The sequence below is a fragment of the Ammospiza caudacuta genome, chromosome 9 (genome assembly GCF_027887145.1).
Source record: "Ammospiza caudacuta isolate bAmmCau1 chromosome 9, bAmmCau1.pri, whole genome shotgun sequence".
In the NCBI taxonomy this organism is placed as follows: Eukaryota; Metazoa; Chordata; class Aves; order Passeriformes; family Passerellidae; genus Ammospiza; species Ammospiza caudacuta.
In genome coordinates this window covers 36,459,343-36,485,988 of record NC_080601.1, presented here as the reverse complement: position 1 = coordinate 36,485,988, position 26,646 = coordinate 36,459,343, and the positions used below count along the sequence as shown (strand labels likewise).

General features: G+C 44.3%; 1 protein-coding gene across 2 annotated transcripts in view; it reads left to right on the top strand.

Annotated features, from left to right (window-relative positions):
* Positions 1-26,646, top strand: part of C9H10orf90 (chromosome 9 C10orf90 homolog) — a 100,015-nt gene that overhangs the window by 58,781 nt on the left and 14,588 nt on the right. For both annotated transcript variants that reach the window (XM_058810698.1, XM_058810697.1), the window contains exons 2-3: positions 10,232-10,326; positions 13,105-14,149. In XM_058810698.1, coding sequence (XP_058666681.1) covers positions 13,186-14,149 — 964 coding nt within the window. In that variant the 5' untranslated portion in view covers positions 10,232-10,326; positions 13,105-13,185. The remainder of the gene's footprint in view (positions 1-10,231; positions 10,327-13,104; positions 14,150-26,646) is intronic.

Sequence of the window (26,646 nt, the reverse complement as noted above, 5' to 3'; positions counted from 1 at the left end):
GTATGAATGATTTTATCCATGCAAGTTATTCTAAAAGAATAACTATTACAAAAAATAACTATTCACATATTGAAATATTTTCCTGATTGGTCTGGCATTGAATTTGTTGTGGGGGTGTGTGTATATTTTACAAACACAGCCTTGGAGAACGAGGAATTTCAGGACAATGCTCTTTCTTACCCATCTGATGCAGCTCTGGTGTTGAATGCAATTATTGTTGAATGCAGTAATTTGAGATCTGAGCTTAGTTTTGCACAAGAACTGGAATACACAAACAGGTTTGGGTGGTTGTTGCTAGGCAGCAGCTGCTTCCCTGTTGGAAAAGCAGCCAGGGCTGCCAGGGCTGGTGCTGACAGCCCAGCCCTGCTCCTTCCCATCCAGGTGACATCCACAGCCAACAGAAAGCTGGAGAGAACTCCACCTTTCATCCCAAAAAGCTGCCAGGAATTACAGGTTCGAGGGCTTTAACATTTAATCATCAATTCCAGACTTTCTGCACCATTTCAGAGCTGAAAGTCTGAGTGATTAAAAAAAGAAAAAAAAAGCAATGGCCAATTGTTTTCTGCTGAATCTGGTGATAAAACCAACCACATCCCCTGTTTCATCATCATATGGCAACATTTTTGATTTAATCTCTATTATTTAATCTCTTTCTGGGTTTTTCCACCTGTTGCAATGGAATCCAAAAAGGGTAATTTCAAGATGAAACAAATGTGGGTGTGTAGTAAAAGCACGTTATGAATAGAGATTTGGTTTGAATTTCCCTTCCAAAGGCAAATTCAGGAAATAATTCAGCAACTGGGAAGTTTTATGTGGTGGAATAACTGCAAAGTTCAGCTATTAGATTTCAAAAAGTCCATGGCAACTGAAATAAATTAGAGGGAGCTGCAAAATATTCTTAAATTTTACAAAACAAAACTATTTGTGATCACACCAGTGACTTAGAAACGGAAGTTTTGAGGCCTCATAGTTATTTAAATCTTGCCTATTGTGTTTTTATCCTGTGAAAGCTTATTTTTTTTATCTTGGCTTTAGCCTCCTGCATCCCCTATTATCAAGCAGTTTGTGATGTCTGTAATCACAGCAGTTAATGTGAAAGATTTCCCAGAAAGAAAGAATAATCCCAAGTATTACACAAAAAATGAATGCTTCTGTTGTACAAAAGTAACATGAAAAGTCTGTATTCAATCTGGCATGGCTGGAAATCCAGCAAGTTTTGTTTTGTTGTACAAATCGCTCAGTGTCAAATTTGGCTCCTGAACATCCCATTTCTTTGTTTTGGAAACAAAATGGGAGTGATAGAGATGTGGGCTGGAGTCACTCCTTTGATACCTCCACAGAAACGTCTGTACCCAAGGCACACATCATTTTCTGGAGTCACTGCTGTTTTAGGAGTATTAAAAGGAAAAAAAATCAATAAATACCATTGTTACGCCAAAGCATCTCAAAAAAACCCCTGCAGCAGGACATAAATTGAGTCATGAAATGCATAACAGGCAGCACACTTGTCCTCTCTGAATTTCTCTTTCAAAAGCAGGTAAATATAAGAAATATTGAATTGGGAGGCTACACGAAAACCTCGAGCTCTTATTATGCACAAGCAGCTCTGGGCAAATGTGTACATTTTGTAATTGCTACCAGTTCTGAGCAACACGGGCGGAATTTTTATTTACAGAATCCATTTGTGCCATCAAACTCTATGCACGTTGTGACCTTTACATAAATACTGGTAATAACACTAAAATCACTCTTCATAAATATAATTTTTTGGCTACAGAACTGCTTTGCCTTTGTTTGATTATGCACTGTATTTGTCATGTTTACAGTCACTTAAGAATTTTCTGACTGTCTCAAGCATTCCTAGACTTCCAGAAATGCATGTGGTCTCTAAAGTGGGGTTGTTTTAATGCCAGGTTGGGGAGGGGATTCTGAGAGGGGGGAAGGAAACCTTCCATCAGCTCTTTATGGAATGTTTCTGTTAATTACATCTTTATTCTGAGAGGATATTGGGTGCTCAGGGCCAATAAACCAAATAATGTGACAGTAGGTACTAATGAATCTCAGTGCCAGGCTCTGAACCAGGAATTGTCTTCAGAATTCCCTAATAGTAGGAAAAATTTAGGTGCTGATGTTGCCTGGACTCACGTCCTTTCTTTGTTTCTGTCTCCTGGTTACTTTATTTTCTGTACAAATTTCTGGCACATCCAGTGTTCATATTGAAATATTGAATGTATTTATTCAGGTTCTAACCCAAAAGTCAGCACTGCAAATTTCTGACATAAAACAGCCTCCAGTGAGTGCCTTGATTGTGGTTTTTCCCCTCTCTTGCTTCCCATGCCAGGCCAGTGACCCCTCCAGGGCAAAACCCCTCCCTGGGATCCCTGACCCCACTGAAGGGTTTGGTTGAAGAAGTATCAGCAGTTTCCCAAAAGAATAAAATGGTCACCAAGCAGGAATTTGGCAAGGAACCTCCCTTGGTGTGAGCACCTCATAGAGGGATCAGAATTTCCGAGGATCTCATAAAGAGGATTCCTTTTCTCTGAGCAGAATTTGGGGGTTTTGTTGTTGTTCATGCTCCTCTCACTGCTTTGCCAAATCCTCTTATAAAAATGTGTCCAAACTATGGAAATGTATCTATGTCCCAGGATCATGGTGAGATGTATGGATAATATTGGATTGCCCAACAGCACATCACTGAAAATTAAAAAAAAAAAAAAAAAGGAAAAAAGAAAGAAAACTTGGAGGAGAAAGGGAAAAGGGAGAAAGTGAAGAATTTTCTTAATTTTGTCTGTGTGATGGATGTGCTGGGGGTGATCCCTGTCTTTATATTATTAATTGGAGATAAAGAATAACAGCAATGCATAATGAAAACACCATTTTTTTCCACTTATGCATGGGTTTGAAGATCTAATTCCTGTGCTCTTTCCAGCCCCCTGATGAGCACCTTGCTTCTAATAACACAGATAATGAGACATTCATGACTTGTGGCTTTTTGATAGCAGACCAGAACCCATTTGTCCCTTCCATGGTGGATCCTGTAATCATCTCTGCAGGCAGCCAGCACAGCTCCAAGGTGTGCAAGCAGGGAGAGATAATTCACTTATCAAATCTCACTTGTAACAGAAGAAAATCCCTCCTGACACGTTAAAAAAAAACACAACAACAAAGAAAACTCTTCTATTTTGTTTATACAATGACTCCTTTTCAGGCTGAAATGATTTCAGGCTGTTAGGCTCACTCTGATTTGAAAGCCTCCCCCACCAAGCTGCCTTAAAGCACCCTCTTTTTGTGCCACTGTGTTCAAGTGCTTTCTTTTGTGGCAGAGTGCTTGTTTGTGTTGGTTTGGCTTTTTTTCATGACAAGAGAGGTTTCAAGGAAAGGGCTGGAGCTGCTTTCCCTGCTTTGAGCCCGTGTTGCTGTTTGACCCCTGCTGTCAGGATGTGCAGGTGGCACAGGACTTAGATCTTCAAATCCATGCATAAGTGAAAAAAAAATGTGTTTTCATTATGCATTGCTGTTATTCTTCATCTCCAATTAATAATATAAAGACAGAGATCACCCCCAGCACATCCATCACGCAGACAAAATTAAGAAAATTCTTCACTTTCTCCCTTTTCCCTTTCTCCTCCAAGTTTTCTTTCTTTATTGCCCTTGTAAGTTCAGCAAAGATGCTCTGAGAGGACTGAAGGACTGTCCCTTTGTCATCCTTTCTTGAGGAGCACATCCTGTGTGTTTTAGGTGTGTTTGAGCTCTCAGGATGGTTCCCTGTTCTCCTTAAGCATCCTGGTGAAAATTCCTGCCCAGCCTTACACCAAGGCTGCTAAATGTGAAATCCTGCAGAGATTATCAGTGTAACCCCTCCCCTCTTCCTTGAATTTAACATCACTTCTGGAGGCTCAGGAGAATGTCCAGGAAGGACAACAGGAAAAGCTTCCTGGATCCCTGCAAGTGTCCAAGGCCAGGTTGGAAAGGCTTGGAGCAGCCTGGGATAGTTGAAGGTGTCCCTGCCCTTGATCTTAAGGTCCCTTCCAACCCAAACCATTCCATGTGCCTGTGCCAAGGCTTGCTGGAGACACAGCACTCTCTCCTCTAGCAACTAAACACAACATTTTTGGTAAATTCCCTATAAATCAATTTGACACCAGCAAGGACTCTGACAGAAGGTGGAATTTTCACCATTCGTGTCTTTACTTTTCATACCAGGAATGTGAACTTGAGCTTTGCTGCTCAGTTTTATTTCAGGTGACACCCAGCTCTACAGTTTTATGATATCCTCTCTTTGTGACACATGAAGAAGAGCAGAAGACACAGGTTTGGTTCTGGTGCTCATTCCAGCTTGGCTTTCATCTCTGATGTATCCACCATGTCCGGGTGGATTTTTTGGATGACTCACCTCAGATCTGAAGGAGCAAACCATGATCACTCCCAGCCCTTACTGAGCAGGGAACCTGATGAATCTTTAACCACGACACTTTTTTTCCTCTGGGCTTCCGCAGGTGTTTGAATTTAAAAAAGCCACAAGGAAATTTAAACAGTTCTAATGTTTTAAACAGAGTCGGGTATAAATTACTTCCTCCAGTAAGAATAATACACAGAAGGAAGAAAAGGCCTTAAAAAAAATGTTTAAGTGAGACACTGTGTTAGGAGAGTGATTGCTCTGATACCCCACCCTGCAGCTAAGCCATCCCTGTCTTTTAGCTCCCAGGTGCTACGTGGGGAATTTGAGGAATTTTGGGGAATTTTTGAGCGCTGTAGGGATCCTGCTGCCATGTGTGACAGTGCTCACAGGGGTCCAAGGATGAGGGAAGAGACAGGGATCTGACTCCATGTTTCAGAAGGCTGATTTATTATTTTATGATATATATGATATTAAAACTATACTAAAAGAACAGAAGAAAGGATTTCATCAGAAGGCTAGCTAAGAATAGAAAAAGAAAGAGTGAATAACAAAGGCTTGTGGCTCAGTCAGAGAGTCTGAGCCAGCTGACTGTGATTGGCCATTAATTAGAAACAACCACATGAGACCAATCCCAGCTGCACCTGTTGCATTCCACAGCAGCAGATAACCATTGTTTGCATTTTGTTCCTGAGGCCTCCCAGCTTCTCAGGAGGAAAAATCCTAAGGAAATAATTTTTCATAAAAGATGTCTGTGACAGCCATGGACATGGGTGGGAGCCCATCTCCCCTCACCAGTCTCATGGATGCTGAGCTAAGATCAACAAAAAAGGTAATTTTTTTGTAAAGTGGAGGAGGTTTCCACTCTTTTCAGAGCAGTGTGTGTGTTCTGCAGTGCTGTTTGATGGTGTTCTCAGGGAAGCACTGGAGGTTCCTGGAGGCTCCAGAGTTCACTGTGAGGTGATGCTGGTGGCTCAGAGGGGACAGGGGACATGATCAGTGCAGAGCAAGCAGGGCTTGGAGCAGAACAAGGGAGATCAGAAGTGCTGACACACTTTTGAGATTTGTCAGCATGTGAACAGCAAGTGACTAAAATATGCCACTTTCCTGACAAAAACTGGGGCTGAGGCCAGGGCCAGTGGTCTAAAGTCATTCCAGCTCTGCCTGGTGTCACTCTGGGTGTCAATCATAGAATGCTTGAAGTTGGAAAAGCTCTCTAAGATCAAGTCCAACCATTTCCCCTGCACTGCCAAGGTCATCCCTTGTGCCCAAGTGCCACATCCACAAGATTTCTGAACACTTCCAAGTGTGGTGATATTGCTACTTGCCCAGGCAGCCTGTTCCAATTCTTGAAAACCCTTTTGGTGAAGGAATCTTCCCAATATTTTCCCAACCTGTCCCTGCCCTGGCCCAGCCTGAGGCCGTTCCCTCTGCTCCTGTCCCTGTTCCCCCCGGCTGTGCCCTCCTGGCAGGAGCTGTGCAGAGCCACGAGGGCCCCTGAGCCTCCTTTGCTCCAGGTGAGCCCTGCCCAGCTCCTCAGGGATTCTGCAGCCCCTGCCCAGCTCCTCAGGGATTCTCCATTCCCTTCCCAGCTCCTCAGGGATTCTCCAGCTCCTTCCCAGCTCCTCAGGGATTCTCCAGCCCCTTCCCAGCTCCGTTCCCTTCCCTGGACACCGTCCAGCGCCTCAATGTCCTTGTCACTTCTGGTTTATCATCAGTGTCCCTCAGCCTGGCAAGGACCTGAACCACTGGGAAACCAGCATTTTCCATGGTTTTTATGTGAGTCCCAAGTTTTGCACAAAACCTGAGCTGGCTCCGTGTGGGGCTGTCCTGGGCCTGCCAAACATTCCCAGGCCGTGATTCCTCAGCAGCTCCCTCACCTTTGCCATCGATCTGGGCTCCAGCAGCTGATTTACAAGCACATCTTTTCTGAGCCATTATCTGAGGCAGCTGCCAGTTGGCCCGAGGCAGGATCCAGGCACTCCAGACGGGGGAATCGGTTCCAGCTGCACCCTGTAATTAAGAAAACCCTGGGCTGCAGCCGGATGTCCAGATGCCTCACAGAATTCACAGAACTCACAGAATCACTGGGTTGGAAGAGACCTTCAAGATCATCAAGTCCAGCCCAGCCCCAACCCCTCAACTGAACCCTGGCCCCCAGTGCCACATCCAGGCTCTGTTAAACACACCCAGGGATGGGGACTGCACCACCTCCCTGGGCAGCCATTCCAGAACTTTATCACCCTTGCTGGAAAAAACTTTTTCCTGCTATCCAACCTGTATTTCCCTTGGTGCAGTTGAGGCTGTGTGCTCTGGCTGTGTCAGTGCTGCTGCAGACAGAGCCCAGCCCCAGCTGAGCACAGGCACCTTTCAGGAGCTGTGAGAGTGATGGGGGCAGCCCTGAGTCTCCTTTTCTCCAGGCTGAGCACCCCAAGCTCCCTCACCAAGGAACGCAGCCTTTGGTTCAACAAACAGGATTTGTGAGGGGAGGAAATTAAGAAGAGTGAAGATGTCACAGGACAGAGGTCACGTGCCAGCAGTTGCTCCTCTGTTCCTTGTGGCATCTCCCATTTTTAATTGATTGTGGTGGGAAGGGAAGGTCTGGGGAGGTTAAACCAATCCTCAGGATTTCAGCTTGGAGTGAAATAAGTTTCTCCTGCTCCCCACAGAGACAGAAAGTACTTGAAATGCCATTTCTTTCATGTTTTCACACCAGGGAAAAGTGAACTTTGCATTTTGTTGTGTAACAAGGGTTCCAGGGCAATGTGTTTTGTCAGCAGTGAACATTTGAACGCTCAGTGTGTGACATGTCTCAGCTAAAGCCTTGTGCTGCCTGTAGTGCCTTCATTGCAAACACGATTCAAGCTCTTTTTAAAGGTTTGGGGGTTTTTTATGCTTGTTCTCTTAACATGAATTAACAAATGTGAAGCTTCCTACGATAGATTTAATAATACCATGATAAATGCCAGTGCTTTTGCCACCAATACCATTTAATCTGTCTCAGCAAATACATTCAATGACTTGCCAAAAGTTTGAGTGTTTTCCAGTTGTAGGATTCCTATAGCAATGTGAGAATGTCCTTGATGGAACAGGGTACAAAAGGCAATGCAAAACTCCACAGTGGATGATTTAGCAAAGGAAATAAATATTTCCTCTTCTTCTTCTTCTTCTTCTTCTTCTTCTTCTTCTTCTTCTTCTTCTTCTTCTTCTTCTTCGTCTTCGTCTCTATTCTTCCTGCCTCTCCTACTCCAGAAAGAGCTATTTTTAAAGTTAGACAGGCCAGAATTTACCAATCTTTTCCAAGGATCTGTGAGATATTGGAAGGTTGTACCCACAGATTATTGGTAATTGTGGTAGGTTACTTGGATAAGAATAATCTACCTCTTCTGTGCAATCTGCTGTGTGGACTTAGACAACTTGTTCTTCTTTAACCCTGTAGTACTCAGTCTTTCTCTGGTGCTGGAAATGGACTTGAATTAAATTCATGGAAGAATGAGCCTGTGGGATCTGATTTATCCCTGCACTGCCTCTGGATTTCCTTGTGCACAAGCTGACATTCAGAAGTTGATGATCACCTGTTGTAGTTTCCTGCTCGATCTGAGACAACTGTGGGGTTTTTACTGCAAAGCATTTCAGGAAAATATTGATAACTTAGTGGAAGTTGTTGCTTTAATTACATAGGGTTTTTTATCAAATTTCTGTTAATGTAATTCAATGTTATTCAATCCAAGAATTTCTTCTTTACCCCTCTCTGCAGGTTATTCCCTATTTAGTCGCTTTAAAAAAATAAATAAGAGCAAGCATGGCTGCTCTTCACCATGAAAGTGCCCACATGTGATTGATCACAGCACTGATACACTGAAAATAACCTTTCCATGAGGCTTCCCCAGCAGCAGAGGAGGATTTTGTCCTTGGATCCTGTGCTCCTCACTGAGCACCATGGCAGGGTGAGGAGCTGGCTCCAAGGCATCTCATCTGTGTTTGGTGCCAGCAGTTTCCAGTGCTAGACCAGGTTCCCTGCCTTTGCACTGATGGCAACCCAGCATTATTCCTTTGCCAAAAACCATGGAGTGGGCCCTCTGCTCTGGCTGTTTGCGGGACTCTGGCTTTTCCCACACTGTGGCTAATGAGTCCAGCTGTTTGCTCTGTGGCTCTGGACTCTGTTGCTCAATGACAAAAACAAACCTCTTCCTTCATGCCAGCTATGGACATACATGGTGGCATCTTGGAGTTATGCTAGGGAAATGTTAAAGTATATTTTAGTGTACCTTATTAAAACAAAAGCTCATCAAACACCCTCTAAATGTTGTGGTGGGACTAAAGACTTCTTGAGGGATAGATCTGATATCTTCTCCCTCTTGCCCTTCACCAAGGAGATGAATTCTGTTGTGGTGGGCATGGTTTAATAAACAGTTCCTAAAGTGGAGATGATTTATATTCCTTTGTCAATATAATGTAACACGTAAACTGAAATTCTGCTTAGCAAAAAATTTTCTCTTGTGGCAGCCTGCCTGGGTGGAAGAAAAATAATACAAAAGGTCTTACCAGTGGTGTGACATGTTGCTGTAAAACAACAGCCAGGAACGTCCAGAGATTTCAGTCCAAATGGAGAATTTCTGAAAATTAATTTTGGATGCTTAATACAAACTAGAAAGTAACGTAATTTCTGGCAAAGCAGTTGACAGCAGATGTAATGCATCAGTGCAATAGCCCAGACTGTGTTAAATGGAAATTAGCTCCATGCAAAAAGCTGCAGAGAGGGAATAGTGCTTGCAGAAAACAGCCCATGACAAGAGCAGAGGTTGAGGTGCTGGTGGAACAGTTGTCACTGAACTGGGAATGCTGGGATGTAACAGAATTTGTGGACACGGTTTGGAATCACTGCAGATCTTTAAATGTGAAGGTGACTCAGTGCCAGTGAAATCCAGCTCGTTGCTGTGCTGTTTGTGCTTCCTGTTCTGCAGAGGGCACAGAAAGGGTGTTTGTTGAAATCTGTGGGAAATGGAAAGATAGAAACTTCCACAGCATTGAAGGGTTTGATCTGCAGCCTTGGGAGAAGCTTGGATTGATGTAAAAGTACAATACACAGATATTAGGCAGAAAAATCATAAACTCCTATTTCTATAGTTGTAAGTAAGAATGTGCCTGAAGTGAGTGAGAAACTGCACTGATGAGATGGTGAAGGTTTATAATGCAGGGGTGGGGCTGTATGGAACGAGCTGAGAGTTCAGAAGTTAGAACAGAAGCAGATGTGTGCCTGCGAGACAGAAGCCCATTGGACAAAAGCATCCTCAGTGCAGCAGAAGTGAGTAAAGGTGATGGGTCAGAAAAGCAAAATAAACCCTGTGGCAGCTGTCCATGGGGTTAGAAAGTTCTAGATTGCCTTGTAACAAAGAACTTGTGACTGCTCTGAGCTATGGCCGAATGCTTGCTCCTCTGAAATCTCAGGGACTCTGAGACTGATGTTTGTCTGAGCAGTAAATCGTTCTTAGCCCAAAGGTGGTCCCATCTCTTAATTAATGTAGGATTATAATAGAAATCCACATTTCCCAGCCTCCCCAGTCCCACCACAGTGCTGCCCATGGAAATCAAAAGCAGAGATAGTGCAGCTTTGGATCAGCCCTGGACTCAGTGTGGGACTGTCCAAGTCCCAGCAATAGAATCCCAGGGTGTTTCCACAGCCTCTTCTGTGCAGGGGGAGAAACAGATCCCAGGGCAATCAGATCACTTCCAGGACTCCTTCCCTCCTCCTGCACTCCATTTAAAAGCACATTTTCTAACTCATCTCCTCCAGAACACTGACAATAATGTTCCTTTCCATGTGTTTTTCCCCAGGGGTGACACAAAAGCGCTGGGGCCCTGATGGTCAGAGGACATGCACAGGCCTTCAGTGGGAGAGCGGTGTGTGGGGAAAATCTAGCCCTACCAAGGTAAAATAAATAAATTCTGCTTGGGGAGCAGTCAGCAGAATGCAGGAGGGTTTAAAAAACAATCACTGATTGCTGAGCAGAATGTTTGGACTTGGTTTTGTTTAGCTAAGCTTAGCTTAGGCAGCAGAAAAGCCAAATATAATGATGGCTAAGTGTTGTGATTCTGCGTGCTCTTGGTGATGGGGAAAAATGGCATGTTTTGTTGGGGAAAAGAAGTTGTAAAAAACCCCCCACGAGGCTAAATCAAGCAATATCCCAAATATCAGTACACTCTGCCCAATATGTCCTCAGGACAAAGCCTGAGGTTTTCAGCTCACCACAATTACTTTGTGTACGTGTGGATTTTTTTCACAAGATGCAGTGAAGCTTGAAAGCTCCCAACGAGCACAGGATCAGCTGGGCAAACCTTAAAGATCCAATTCTTTGCTAAAGATTGAGAGGAGGAAATAATACATATTTTCTACAGAAAAAAGGAATGTAAATTATTTAAAATATTGGCGCAGGAGTTTGCAGCTAATCAGGAGCGTTTCTGACATGCCTTTGGACTCTTGCAGGATGTCTCCATCTGTGCAGCCCTCAACAAAAGAAATAAATGTCAAATTAACTACTGGAGCATGAGAGATGCATCCAAAATAAAGTCTCTCAAGGAACATTCTTCTTTGGTGCCCTGTAGAAATCTGGGGGAACTTGAGAGTTTTGGAAGGCATGCAAAGGTCTTAAACCTGTAGGTAGAAGTAAACGAAGTGAAGAAAATATGAGGCAAATGTTGTTACAAACCATGAAAGAAACAGAGGAGGAAGAAAATGCTTTCCCTGAGGCTGTGAAATTATTGAATTGTCCAAACCACAGGCAGCTGGTTTAAAAGCGTTGATAAAATTTATCTGGCATTTCACCTTGTTAATAAACTCTTGATCTACCTCTGCCCATTTGGGTTCCCAAGAGGCTCCTTCCCAAGGGATACAAAGAAAGTGTTCCTGGTGATGTTTTCCTGCATGGAGAAAGAGCACAGGGATGGTTTCATAGGAGCTCAGAATCATGGAATGGTTTGAGTTGGAAGGGTCCTTAAAAATCATCTCCCCATGGGCTCCAGCGTGGTGTCACCCTGATGCCTTGTGAAGGCTGATCTAGAACAGAGGTTGGATGGAGTTAAAGAATAAAGCAGGGATTTATTCAAAGGATCTTCTCCATGGATCCACGTTGGGCAGCACCAGAGCCCAGCCAGGGCTGCACCCAAGATGAACCAAAATGGCCCCAAAATGCACGGCCGGGCACGGGCTCTGTCCCTGGGATCAGCTCTGCTCCATTTGCACCTTGCAGTTCATTGTCCCATTCCAGCTTTAGCCCTGCAGTCCCACCCTGCTTGTTTTTCTCTCTGCAGCCCACGGGGTTTGTGCTCCTGGGCTGAGATTTGGGTCATTTGTCCTTGGTGCCCAGCTGGAGCAGGAATTGTTTTGTCTCCCTGCTCTGTGCACAGAGCTCAGCAGCCCTTAATATGAAGCTCAGAAGTGCATATTAAAGCAGCACAGAATGCGAAACATTGAAAAGCCAAACCTGAGGCATCATTTCCTTCCTCCTGAGAAGGGTGACCATGGCACCAGGGAGGTCAGAGCAGTGTCACCCTCACAGCCCTCCTGGAGGAAGGACAATGTAGTGTTTTGAAGCCCTTGTTGAGTCCTGGCATTGATTATCAGGTGATAGAGACACTCAGCTAGGATTGGGGTGAATTTCCAATAAGCAAGAGTTGATGGCACCTAAACACAGAATGGGCTTTCTTTAGGAAGCTAATCCTCACATTCTGCATGCCAATTCACTGTTGTGTTTGGGTTTGTTTTTGGTTTTTTGGTTTTTGTTTTTTTTTTTTTTTTTTGTATTAGGATCAAGAGATCTGGGAACACAGGGCAGGAGCAATCTAATCAGCCAATTTACAGCAGCAATGAGATCAGACCAGATGCTTTATTGCATGGGACTTACGTGCCCAATGGGGTAGATAATAACAACAGGAGACCTTAAACTCAGGTTTACTCTGTTAGAGAGCTGGAACATAAAAGCACCTCTTTGTCACTTTAGGGGAAGTAAGGTGTGGTCTATCAAGATGGATATTTCCTGTCACGGATGGAAAAATTAATCTGGGCCATTCTCAGTCTCTGGACTACTGTCAATCAATCTTGTACATATGTGTTTGTACATTGTTGGCAGGTGTCACCAGAGAATCATAAGAAAGAGGGAACTAATTAATTAAAATAGTACTCAGAGCCCTTATGAGTAACTGTATCTCTTTTTTGGGAGTTTTTCATGCCTATAACTGGTGAGGTTGTAAAGCTGTCATGCCCCTGGTGCCCACATGTCTTCTGCAGCATGTGATGTCACAGGGCAGTGATTCATAATGTACTTAAATGCATTCTAAATTCCAGCAGATCATCATGAAAGAGGAATTTATAGTCTGAAACTGGCAACTGTCTTTGCCATGTCCATTTTTAAACACCCGCCAATCCCATCCATGGTCATGAGTTAAATACTCAAAATAATGCTACAGAATACAGGTTTTAAATTTTAATATTTTTCCCTTCACCAGAGTGATAAAGTTTTCATTGAAGCCTCCCAGACAATTCCGAGCTGATTTCAAGAGCGTGCATTTTTTAATGACAGAAATGTTATTATGAATAGAAAAGTAACAAGAGATCTTGAACAAAACTGTCTGCTGTGATAGATGGTAGATGAGAAACAGTTGCACACAGGATATTGGAGTATGGTGATAACTGGGAATCTTTTCTTTTACAGGAATCTCTCCCTTCCCAAAACACGACATTGATTTCACCAGTAATCATTGCACAGATTGATGAGGAGAAGCCCTCTGTGCCTATGCAGGCCCTGCTCCCCCAGCCCAGAGCTCCTCACACAGAGCCATCCTTGCCTACCCAGGGCTCAGCCATCGTTAGCAGAACATTTCTGGTGCTTCCCAGCCGCTTGGAGATCCAGGCATCCTTAGAGGACACCATGTCACCGTCGGACTCTCCCAGCCCAAAGCAGTGTCCAGGCCAGCAGAGAGGCTTTGCCTCCATCACCGTCACGGCCAGGCGTGTTCCTGTGGGCTCTGGGGAGCTGGCAGGTGGCCCTGGGGCTGGCCAGGAGCCCAGCACCGTGTCCCCCATGCCCAGCACAGTCCCCGCTCTCCTCAAGCGCTGGCCTCCCCCAGCCCACGCCATTCAACCTCATTTAAAGACACCCAAGTCTTGCTCAAGATTAGGTGAAGAACCCCAAAAGCAGCTTTTTGACCCTGGAATCAAGGAGGATGGCGTGGGTGTCCAAAGCAGTGATGGGAGGGAGAAAATTCCACCTTCATTCATCTCCTGTGTCCAGCTCCAGGTGTGTGAGCCCTGTCCAAACACCATCTATTATCTGGACAGGTCACTCAGCGTGTGCATTCACCAACCTCGAGTTAAATGCCAAAAATTGTACAGATCCACATTGTCCTTGAGCCTGAAGTGCAGTTTGTCCGGATTAACAGCAGATGGAGTAGATGGCATAGCTAATGGAGAGCCCATGGAGGAGACAGCTCCAAGGAAGCTCCCAGGAGCTCACGGAGCTCTGCTCAGATCCCACCTGAGCACAGACTTCACGGGAAATAAGGTAATTAAGGAGAAGAAAACAAAGGAAGGACATTTGGGTCGTAAATACCCTTTGCAAAGTGTCTTTGCCTCGGGACTTGCAGCATTTGTGGATATTCCCAGAGGACCTCACAAGGCAGCAGTGGAAGAGGATGAGCAGCCTGGCAGCCACCACACTGTGCTTCCCCTCCAAATTCCTCATTCAAGCAATGAGGCAGGTAAGTCATTTCCACAAACCTCAGGCTGGTGGAGCAGAGGTTCAGGCTGGAGCAGCCCCACCACAGTGATCCTGTGAGAGCAGATAAGAGCAATTTCTACTTCTGCAGAGGCTCAGGGAGCTAGAGCACAGCCCAGAGGTTTCCAGCTCCAGCACTGGCATGAATATTCACCATGGTAGTGATGTGTGCTGCTCATCAGCTGAAAGAGAGAAATCCCCCTGTGTTTTCTGCATTAAATCCCTTTGTAAAACTATTTATAACAGTATTTTTTTATTATTCTTCCAGCAACCTGCAAGTGCTTATCCCCTGAAAATAATTAGGTTTATCTTTGAATAAGGGCTGAATTTCAAGGTGTGAATTTTAAGAAGGAGATGACTGCACTGAGTTTGGTTTTGTGCTCCTTGCAATTAAAAATGATCTTGTTTTCAGCTTTTATTTAGAAGGCTACAGTAATAAGACCAGGCTTTTATACTTAATGGAACCAGGTAAAAGGTTTGCAAATCTTGAACACATTTGTTTCCAACCATTCCAAGCATTTTACAAACATAAAATGTTCTTTGCAGCATTGCTCCTTGGGGAAGGGAGAGGGGCCCTGGGGATTGCTTCCTGCCCAGAGTGGTGCAGCTCCTGCTGCACTGGGATTTTCCAGCACACTTGGATAGCCACAGCTGGGTTTATTGCCTTTCCAGGAAGGGAAGGTGGATGGCAAGATTGTCAATGAGTGCAGTCTGTTTTTAACCAAAAGCACAAAGATTAAACTCGCCCCCTCTGTACCCTGCAGCCTTGGGCTACATTTAATTGCAATTACCCTGTTCTTATATGGCCTTTTTGAGCTAAGGGTCAGTGCATGAACACGAGCCACTTCCTAAAGCTCCTTTGTACCTTCATCCTCCCAGTGTGCCAGTGGAAGGAAACAGAGAGATGAGAAGCCTCACGCTGCCTCGAGGGCTGGGCAAGGTGCAAACTCCCCCCAGTCTCTGCTGCTCTCCCTTTTCCATGCCTGAAATCAGTGGGATTGCTCCTGCAGGGGCAGAGCCTGACATAAAATATTCCTCTGTTTTCCTAAGCATAATGCAGGCTATGTGGTGTTAGACAGGAGAAGAACAGTGGGGAACAGGAGAGGGAAGATGCCAACCAGTGCTAAGGGGCTTGGGATGGAAATACAAAGGGATGGCACCAGCAAATGCAGCACTTCATTGTACACATCCTAATTTTAAATATCAGGGAATATCACTCCATGGGGAGTGTTATATATTCAAGGCTTTATTCAACACCATCTAAGGTTTCTCTGTGATAGAGCAGATTTAAAACTGAGCCTTCCCTGGGCTTAGTGATGCCATGGTGGTGTGGAAGAACCACTTTTACTAGAAATAATTAGAAAGTGAGTTGGGAGGCTCCTCATGGTTCCATAGTTTTACTGAAAGGAGGAAATCAGTGAAGTAAGGAGCTGAGAAATACTGGTTTGTGATAAAGAACTTCCACCATTTGTGTACATAAGACTATAGGTGTAAATAAACATGGGAAGTGTTACCTTTTAACTGCTTCCACCTTTTGTGTGGGCCATAATGTAGAATGCAAAGATATACATTTCTCCTGCTCAGACCCTTTGTAATGTGTAAGGAGGTGTTTATCAGCCTACTACAACTTTCCTGTGTGAAATTTGTATAAACAACCAGAATAATGCTCCAAAACAACAGCAGGATAATCCAAGTAATGAGCTCGTGCACAGCCATCAACCATTTAATAGGAGAAGCCTGGTAAAATGCATGGGACATCCACACTGGTGCTCAAAATGAGAGGGAATGGTGTGGTTTTAACCTGGGACAACTTAAAAACTGAGTCCTTTTTACTTCTGGACTGGGTGAAGTGAGGAGGAGAAGTATTGGTATGAGATTATCAATCATGGAATCATTAATGTTTGAAATGACCTTTAAGATCATCCAGTCAAACCAGCCCCCAGCACTGCCAAGGCCACCACTGACCCACATCCCCAAGTGCCACATCCAAAGGGCTTTTAAATCCCTGTAGGACTGGACAACCCTTTTGGGGAGGAACTTTTATCCCATTCTAGATTCCCAGTTATTTTGGATATTTTTTTCCCTCTGCTGTTTACTAATTCAAACCTGTTCCTGTTAGGCTTTGCTCTGCTCCATGTTTATGCAGTGAAATGTTTGTGAAATGAAGTGTTTAAAAAGAAAGGGGAACCAGCAAAGAAGGGACAGTGAACAAGTTTTGCCACAGTGTTCATGCTTTAACTCAGTTATCTTATGGATGAGGTAACTGCAGAGAGCACTTTGTCCATTACATTTCTGATGACCCAGAAAGTTGGAGTTTATATTGGTTTGCAGCTGTAGGCAAGAGCTTCCTGCCAGCAGAAATACAAGTGGTAATAACATCACTATGCTGAGGGAAAAAAAAAGAAAAATTACTTTCAAGGCTACACTTCTCTGTATGAAATCTGTAAATGCAGTTTGCAGGATGTATAGGTTGCTTTATTAGGATCTGAGTTGGAAGGAGCACCCAAATACTCTCTGCTTTACAGGTGCTGGGGCTGGGTTTGCTGTTTCCTCTAGGCCCAGCTGAGTGTCTTTTTCCTAATCTTTGTGTGACTTCACTGCAGTAATGATGACTCTACTTACTGTATTACTCATTATTTCATGTCCAAATCCAACTGTTCAAGATTTGGCTTTACATGGACCTGGATAGCTTAATCTAAGGCCCTTCTTTCAGCAGGAGGCTGGGCCAGGTAATCTCCAGAGTTATGTATTTTCATCATGTGCCTCATATGAAAAGGATGCTTTAGGATTATTAATGAAATGTAAATCTTGGGCTCTGCTCGTGGATGGGAATTACACTTGGAAATCCAAATCTCTGGGACTCAGAGTTCAAAGCCATAGTTTCTGCTAGAGCATCCCAAGGATGGAATATGATATTTCCCCACTGTGGACTCTATCTTCTATTGGCTGCACTGCTTTGGGCCTTTACTTCCATTATCTGGCAAGAAATGGGATTGTAAGGGCTGGAAAATCCATGTTATACATGAAGTCAGGCTGGAACCGTGGGAGGACAGAGCCGTGGGACAGAACTGTGTTTATTTTTAGTGAGTGGCCAACATTCCCATCCCTGGGGCAGCTGCAGGGACGTGTGAAGGGTCCCACTGGGGGCCAAACGAGCCACCCACTCAGAGATGTGGCCAAGGGCCAGCCCAGGCCAAGCTCCACGAGGTGCCTGCCACGGGTGATGGATGTGCATCACCCTGCCTTTGGTCACGGCTTTTAACAAGCTGTCAGGACTTGCTAACGCTGCTCTTAGGCAATGCTGCAATTTCCTGTCTGCAGCTGATGTCTCATAAATACAAGGTAAGTTAGAAATGAAAAGATTAGTCTTGTTTCTGCTGAAGACAGGAACATTTTAATATTAATTTCTCACCTAGCTTTCATGAAGAATGTATTCCCCATGAATATCTAGTTCTCCATCCGTCTTTCACTATCTATTACCCTACTGGGCACTAGGCTGAATTATTAAAAAGGAGAAAAAAGAAGAAAATGGGACAATTTTAAATTCTTTTTGACCTCTTGATTAAACAATATCATCACTTTTCTAGGGAAGATTATGAATGCCAACATCTAAATTTATCCATTTGAGCTTAGATAGCAGTAAACTTCACGCCTGAACGCCTTCACACATCTCAGCTCTTTTCTAAACCAAAATATTTCCTGCTCACCTCTACACTTTTGTTCATGTTTTGTTGTCATACCCAAAACTGATGTGGAGAGATATTAAGGAATAACAGCTGAGCTGGAGAGTGAATCCACTCTGGATTGTGGGTGCTGTGCTGGATCCCTCTGCCCTGAGCTGAGGTGCAGATGTGCAAGGAGGGTAGGGGGAGATGACAAAAGGGAAAATCATGAATTACATTCCCATGTAAGCCACCCAAAATTAGGGACATCAGGGTTATAAGATAATCATATGGCCACAACAGTGTGGTCATAGGACCAAGGCAGTGACAATCCCAGTGCCAGGCACTGCTGAGGGACCTCACATCCTGGGGTCAGTCTTGGACAAGAGAGACATTGAGGGGCTGGAGAGTGTCCAGGGAAGGGAATGGAGCTGGGGAAGGGGCTGGAGGCTCTGAGGGAGCTGGGAAGGAGCTCAGCCTGGAGCAAAGGAGGCTCAGGGGGCCCTTGTGGCTCTGCACAGCTCCTGACAGGAGGGACGGCCAGGGAAGAGGGACAGGAGAGGGAACGGCCTCAGGCTGGGCCAGGGCAAGTTTGCGTTTGGTATTGGGGAAAATTCCTTCATGGAAAGGTTTTCCAGTGGTGGAGTCCCCATCCTGGAGGGAATCAAAAGCCATGTGGAGGTGGCACCTGGGGACATGGTGGCCATGGCAGAGCTGGGAATGGTGTGAGCCCAGGCACAGAAGGTTCCAGAGTTCCAGCCAGAAGGGTTCCATGGTTCCACACTGCAGTCAGCAGCAGGAGGGGATGGCACACAATGGGGATGGCACACAATGGGGATGGCACACAATGGGGATGGCACACAATGGGTGGCTGTGATGAACGTGCTCAGCAGAGCCCTGGGAGCTCTCCTGCCTCTGGGGTGTCCAGGGCAGCCCTCCCAACGTTCCTCTTTGAGAATTCAGGGATGAGATGCTCGGGAGGGAAGGGACGTGGCCACAGCAGTGAATGAGACACCCCAGACACTCGGTAATGCCAATGCTTGCACCTTTGCCCAAAGAGCGTGGCAGGGGACTTGGAAGCATAATTTGCTTAATTAAAACAACCCAAGGCAGCCAGTGGGGAAAACTGAGATGGGATCTGGGCTTTGGGTTTGTTAAATGGCCCCAGATGATTACAGATTTCTGTTTCCTTCTTGAACTTACTCATTAACAGGTGCTGAAGTCAGCAGTGTTAATGAGTTTTTAAGGGGTAAATAACTAGACTTGAATTTGTTTCAAGATCTGTTTTAATTTTTTGATGCATGTATGTATATTCCTCCTCATACTGGGGTAAAATCAGAACAGCTAGTGCTGTGGGACTTTGATAAGCTGCTACCTGCAAAGCAAAAATACATTTTTGTTTTAAATACACACTGAAGAGCTCCAGGTATTTGAGACATATATGTATCAAGAAAATCTTGTGGGTCACCTTTAAACTAATAGATCAACCTGGTAACAGAATGAGCTAATTAGGAAATCTGAAGGCTATGAGTAATATTTACTTTCATTAATTAAATAGTATTTGAAATGCTGTGATGAAGGAATGTGGCCTGTTGTTCTCACATCATCTTTTGTTTATGGGAAAGTCACCATGCAATAAGCCAGAGTACAAGATTTGTACATGAGCAAAAATAAATAAATAAATAAATAAATAAATAACATTATATATATATATATATATATATATATATACATGAACAAGATATAATTAGAGGAAAGCAGTTCCTGACAATATGGAATTTATTGTATAGAAACTTGAGCAGCTCCAGCTGATGCTAATTAACTCTCCACCCTGCAAATGTGTGCAGCAGAACTGGTGGTGAAGACAGGAGAAATATGAAATATGGCACAGGAGATTTTACTTATCTTGCACCTGCTAAGCACAAGGAGCCAAATCTTCAGCTGATGTCAACCAAGTGAAATCTCTGCCTGCAGAGGAGTGACACTGATTTACACCAGCCAGGAATCTGGCTGGGGATGTTACTGACTTGGCATTATGGACACAGCAGCTGGTGCTGACTTGTTAAGAACAAAGGACCACATGCCAAAAAGCCCATTAAAAGGAGCTCCTTTGATGTTTCACTTCATCTGGGATAAATTTAAAATGGAGGAGGCTGTCAATTTTCCTTAGTCTAGACATTCTGTGTCACTGGGTCCGTGTTACACTGAGGTGTGACCTTCATGTGCTGCATCCCCAGAAAACGAGGATTCAATCACTGCAGGTGATGAAAACTCGAGTGAGGAACTGGAAATCCTGTTACTCTGGAAGATGCTGCCAGCCTTTGAGACAGATCCCAGCCTGTGTGATGGGCCTGAGCAGTTGCCTCTCTATCTTGGAGCTTTTAATTTCATTTGTAGAAAGAAGGGGATGCCTCATATTTTTTGGAGGGCCCTTTTGCATTTTTTAGAGTAGCAGCTCTTCAGCTTTGCTCTGTCTCAAAGGTTTGCTGCCTTCCCCATCATCTGGTGGTACAAAGGGTGTAGGAGAAGGAAGGGATCAGCAGGAGGGATATTCTTTGATATTCCACTCCTTTAAACTACTTATTTATGAAATCAGGAGACAGATGTGGTGACCTCCTGTCCTGCCATATGGAGGCAAGGCTACCCCTGGGATTGTGAGCAATGCTGTCAGCAAGGGAGAAGGGTGATGCCCAGGGCTGTGAGAGCCAAAGCTGGCTTTCAGTGACAGTGCTGCGATGTCACAGTGACCCTGGCTGAGACCATTTTCCTGTGGAGCCAATTGTTCTTTATCAATTTCTCTGTGGTTTAAGACAACGAGCAGCCAGAGATGGTTGGATCTTCTTGGAGTTTGTCTGTTTCTTTGCAATTTTCTTGTGGATTTTTTTGTTTGGTTTTGTGTGATCATAAAATAATTTGACTGGAGTTGAAATTTCCTTCAGGAAATGCATTTTGAGGATTAAAGGCTCAATTTTCTGTTCTGGGACATTGCAATGAAGCTGTTGGGTAGGAAGGCCATTGTTTCTCTGGAAGACAGAATGATGTCTGCCCTGTTAATGATGATACAGAACACAGTTTTATGAGTGAAATTTATAAATTAGATTTTCCCAAAGATGTTCGTGTTGTCTGAGGATCCAAGTTAAAGTTCAGCATATGAAAACCGACGGTTTGATTCTTCCTCTGTTTTCCATTTTGGATTCCATGATTTAGAGGTCTCTTCCAACCTACCCCATTCTATGATTCTGTGATTCTGTGACATTTCTATCTGAGCTGTCAGCCTTGGTAAGAATGTGAGACAGTTTGAAGTGAAAGACTGGAGGGTACAAGTCACTCGTTAGCACTCGGGGCCAGCAGCAGGGCTGGAATACCAGAATCATTAAAATAATGATTAAAAGAGATGGGCTCTGTGGATTCAGTGACTGCATTATGCCGCTGGAGTAAAGAGCCTCATTTTCCCCTAATTCACACTTGGTTTAAACCAGGAACGACTCTTGTACAGTCTGTGAAATGAATACTTGGCTCAGCCTGGCTGCGGTAAATTATCAGAAGGAGCTGAACTAGGTGCCTCAGACATGATGAGAATTCCAAGTGGCCCAAGTCTTTCTTACCCTGAAAATCGCCATTTAAATGTTCTGAATCATCCTGAAGGTTTTTTTTTCCAAGTCACACTGCATCAGATTACTCCTTGAGTCACTACAATAGCGTCTGATAGCTTCTAGCATGACGTCCTGGAAATGCAAACACGGATTTCTAACTCGGAGGGTTTGGGTCTGTGGCTGTTACAGGCAATGTCTCGAAAGTACAGCAGTAAATATTTTTTCCTTTCATCCTCTCCCAGCTCATAGGAAGAGAAAGGGAAAAATGCTAGTAAAATATACAAACACTGTAGTTGAGCAGCTGGATACTGGGAGCTCCGTGGTGCGAGCAGTCACCTCAGATCATGTGGGTGGGTTATTAGCTGTCCACTCAAATATCCTGCTGCAATTACACCCTCTCATGATTCCAGGTGTAAGGTGATGTCCTGCAGGTCCCAGGCAAGAACGTTTCCTTCTCATTAAGGTTGGAAAAAGTCCTGCAAGATCACCAAGTCCAACACCACCATGTCAACTAAACCATATCACCAAGTGCCACATCTGCTACTTTTTGGAACACTTCCAGAGATGCTGGCTCCACCTGGGAAGCCTGTTTTGGGGTTAACCACTCTGTCAGTGAAGAGATCTTTCCTGCTGCCCAACCTGGACCTGCTCTGGTGCCACTGGAGGCTGTCAAATTGCAGGATTTTGCTGGTGCAACCACTGCAAATCCTCCTTCCACCAAAACTCTCCATGGCAGCCAGACTGGGTGCTGCAGGTTGGTCTTCATTCCCTCCCTGGAATAAGTGATGTTCCCTTGTTTAACAGCAAGGGAGAAGGTCAATTAATTATTTGAAAAGTGCTTGGAGAAAATAAATTTGCCTTCAGCAGGGAGAGGCTGATTGTTAGGGGCTGGTGATTAGCTGGGTTTGGGATTGTTTGCTCTGAAGCCACTACAATAATTTTGCCCAAAGCCTTCTGTAAACAAGCTGTTTCTTGACATTAAGAAGCTTTTCCTACTTAGGACTGATTATAGGTTTGAAGCCTAACAGCTTTTAGGTACACTTTCTGTTTTAAATGATTACAATTTTCTGCAGTCAAATATTAGCTTTTGCCAAAAGAAAGCCTCTTCCTTTTGAGAAGTATGGCCACAGCTGTCAACATGGTTTAAAAAAAAAAAACAAACAGAAAGTGGTAGCTAGGAAAAAGAGAAGCTTTTTTGCTAGAGATAATTTTTTAATCTAGACTCTTTGCTTGAGGTGTTATTGATAGAGCTGAGATAATTAAGCTTTATCCCCAGCAGGCAGGGCTGTTTGAAGAAGCATTAATACAGGTGCAATGAGACATTCATTGGGAGGAATGGGCTGGCTGAGCCTCTCTCCTGAAGCCAGCAAAGTTACCTTGACTTTGGATCTTGGCAGTTCTGGGAATGGCACTGAGGTCAGGGCCCAGCCCTGTTTCTCAGGATCCAGCCCCAGGTTTTTATTGAAAGGTGAATCAAGACCTTGTTAGACATCACATTTTGAACGGAGAGTGTGGGCAGAGCCACATTACCAGGAATTCAGGTGGTTTCCATGGATGTTGATGCTGAGCAGCAGCTGATGCTGCTTTTTGCAAATGAATCATTTGAGAAGCATCAGGAGGCAGTTTGGGACAAAAGTCTCATTGCTGGTCAGCAGGAATTTTAGTCAAAACATGAATTTTGTGGCACCCCTGGCCGACTGCAGCTCGCTGACTGATCACAAGTGATACCTTTCGTAAAAAATAAATCCTCCATCCTACCTTGCATCCCTTGACAAACCCTGGCATAACTAATAACACTGCCATGGCTCTCAGTGTTTCCATTTCTCTGGGTTCCCAGGCTGTTGAGATGATGTGCTCTGTTTGCTCCCATCTAAGACTGCGTGGCTCAGCTGTGCCAACCCTTGATTCATGATAAGGGCTAGGCCATCAGTCTCTGTCAGACAGGGGCTGGAGCCTTGCTCGGGATTATGGATGGCTGCTCGAGGCACGTGTGGGTCTCCACAACTGCTGGGGCTGAATCTTGAAGGAGGCAGAAGTTTCTTATATTTGAGGAATGTTCATTCCTGCTCCTCTCTGCTTGGGGTGTTGGCAGCATCGGCTCCCAGCACGGAGGTCCGGCAGAGCTCAGCAGCTCAGGATGTGGGGCTTTTTTATTAAATTCAAACAAACCCCCCAGCAGGTGCTCTGCAATGCACAGCCACCCCCAGTGCTGATGTCTGATCTCATTGGGGACACCCGGGGAATCAGCTCAGTGTCCCCTCCCCAGCCACCTCTCGGCCTGACTCGGTGGCCGGGGAGGATCTGCAGCCCTGCCTCTGCTAAAATGAGATTTGGCCAGTTTCAAAGGAGCACTTTGTCACAAATCATCAAAAATCCACACTGGAACTCTGGGAAGAGTGTTATTATATTCAAGGATGAAAAGCTGAATTATCCTGCTGTAAAGTGAAATGGGGGGAAAAAAGCAGTAACAATGGAGCAGGGGATGTTTGCCTGGATTGTGTGTGTCTCAAATTTACCCTGCTGTAATGCAGGGTCACTTCCCGTTAGCAAAACCCCCTGAAGGGAGAGAGGGGAAATGTAAAAAGATACTTTACAGTAAAACAATATACTTATTTTACTCCAAGATCAAGGATTTTTTTTTCTTTTTTTTTTTTTTAAGGAGCTTTTGAAAACCTACCCTTGGTTTTACAGAATATTTTAAACTCCTCCTATATGGTATGGTTTTCACTAAGTCGTTATTTAAAAATTGAGCTCTTGTCATCTTTCTTGCACAGGGCAAAAATGACTCTTCTCCAGATGTAATTATGACTTTGTTCCTTAAATTTGCTTCTATAAGCAGCTGAACTTTTCCAGCTACAACCTATACTGGCTGAATTTTATTAATGGAGTCACTCTGCTTTCTGTTTCTTTGAGTTTTGCTCTCCCATATCTCCCAAAGCATTACACTTGCATGTCTTTGTTCATTGGTTTTAAAGGCTTTCCTCAGCTGGGATAATAGAAAAACCATCTATTTCTGGTCATCCAGTTGCAATTCTGGCTATTCTCAGTGGGGCATATATATTTCAAGCTGGGTTGGTGGAGGGATTTAGATATGCAATTCCAGATAGTCTTAATGAGAGTAACAGTCCTAATTCCCCACACAGAATATTAAAAATGGGTCCAGGGTGTACAGAGTGAAACGCTGTGATCTTACCTTTAAGTACCTTTGCCTTGTTCTTTTTTTTTTTCTTTTTATTCCTAAATATCATTTGCATCTGTGTTCATTAAAGTTACTGAGAGCTGCTTTGAGGATGAGGGAGTTGATTTTTGGAGCCCCTGTCTGGTTTGCTTTGCTCTGTTTTCCTGGAGATTTTGCTCCACCTGGGTGCACCTTTGGAAGAGAAAGGTTAATTCAAGAGGGAGCTGGAAGAAAGAATTTAGCAAATTGACTCTGTTATTATTCTGATTGCCTTCAGTGTTAGAGAAGAAGAAGATGCACATTTTTTTTATTGCTTTAATTAACTACCACAAAAAAAAGATCCCCACCATACTGTGAATCTAATAAGGATTAAGATTCAGTTAGAATATTAGAACCAGATCCACAAGGAAGAAGCTTTTCATGCAGGAAGGACGTGTTGATTTTGTTCCTGAATTTCATCAGGAATCATGGGGGGTTTTGAAATTCTTTCTCAAGGCAACCTTTTATCATAAAATGCTAAGAAGCATCCATCCCCTTTTTGTAGTTTTTGACCCCATTCTTAGTTTTGTTCATGCATTTCTTTTCCTTCTCTCCTACTCCACATCTTTGTAGGGGTCCCCCAGGCCTTGTTGGAGGATGCCACTGGTGGAGTTTCTTTCAGCAGGGAAGTGGTGCAGAGAGGAGAGAAGGTTTTCTCCATACGCACAACGCGTAAGAAATTTCCTGGAGCTTAATTGTCCATTCTTGAAGGTTGCTGTACTTACACTTGGAAGCCAATATCCATGGAGAGCTAGTCTGGTAGTTAGGAGTAAATGGGCTGTGAATACTCCAGGCAGCTCTTCTTTCTTGTGTTCAGATCAATATTCTGAGTTAGAGAGGGGAGATGTGGCTTGGAGCCTCCTCCTTCCCTCACTCCGGTCTCCACTGTTCCACCCATCTCCCTTCAGCCCATTGTGACCCTCCTGATGACTCCTGCTGATTTTGGGGAGCCCAGCAGCAGCAAACAGCCCCTCCTGGGGACACAGCACTGCCTGGAGCAATTTGACAGCCAAGCTGTTTGGCTTCACAACACACATTTGCTGCACAGACCGTTTCTTGATATGAAGGCAAATTATCTCCCACTGTGATGCTGCCATGGATGAGCAGAAACTCTTTCCTCTTTTCTTCTTTCTTCTCTTCTCTGTGTACTGCTGGCCAGTAAACGATTTCAATTTAAAAGGTGATTTAATGAGATAATCTGTTTTCCATTCAGGTTCTTCCTGGGGCTTAGCTCCCCTCCTTTTTTCCCCTCTATCCATCTGATTTCTTGGCTGCCTGAGTGAAAGGGCTTCCTCCCCTGCTGCTCTGCAGTTCCTCAATGCTACCTGCTGCTTTCTTCATCTTCTCCTACCCCACTGCTTGTTCCTACCTCCTCCCACAGTCACCCTTTGAGCCCATGATTCCATTAATCTGTCCCAGTGCTTTTTGCCCCCTCTCTGTGCCATAAGACATTTTTGTGTGACTGCAGGAATGGGATTGGTCAGGGAGCAGGTCCATGGATATGCAAGAGCTCTGAGGGGATGCACAGAATTGAGTCTGTCCAGTTTCTTGGGAGCATTTGCATCAAAACTGTTTCCATCTGAGAAAAGGACTTGGTTGTGATAAAAGATAAGGGAGATATTTGCAATGTATGAAAAGCACAGAGAAAAATAAGTTTTGTCAGAGAGCAGGAGAGCTTGGATATTTGAGAGCTCTGTGTGCACGTCCTTGCTTTGACCAGATTTTCTGTAGGGCTGTGAAACTGCTTTGGATAGGGTCCATCTCAATGAATTTAATTAAAAACATTAAAACTAAGGTTTGTTTTTTCTGTTTGTGCTGATCTTCAGGGATCCCTCACTGGAGGATCCCCTGAGGAGCTGACTCCTTCTCACTGTATGGGCAGCGACAGGAAGGAGCTCAAGATGTTGTGGTTGGAGTCGATGATCTCTGAGGGCTTTGCCAACCTAAACAATTCTGTGGTTCTGTGCTCCAAGCTCTGATCTACAGGGAAAGGGAAGAAATGCTGTAT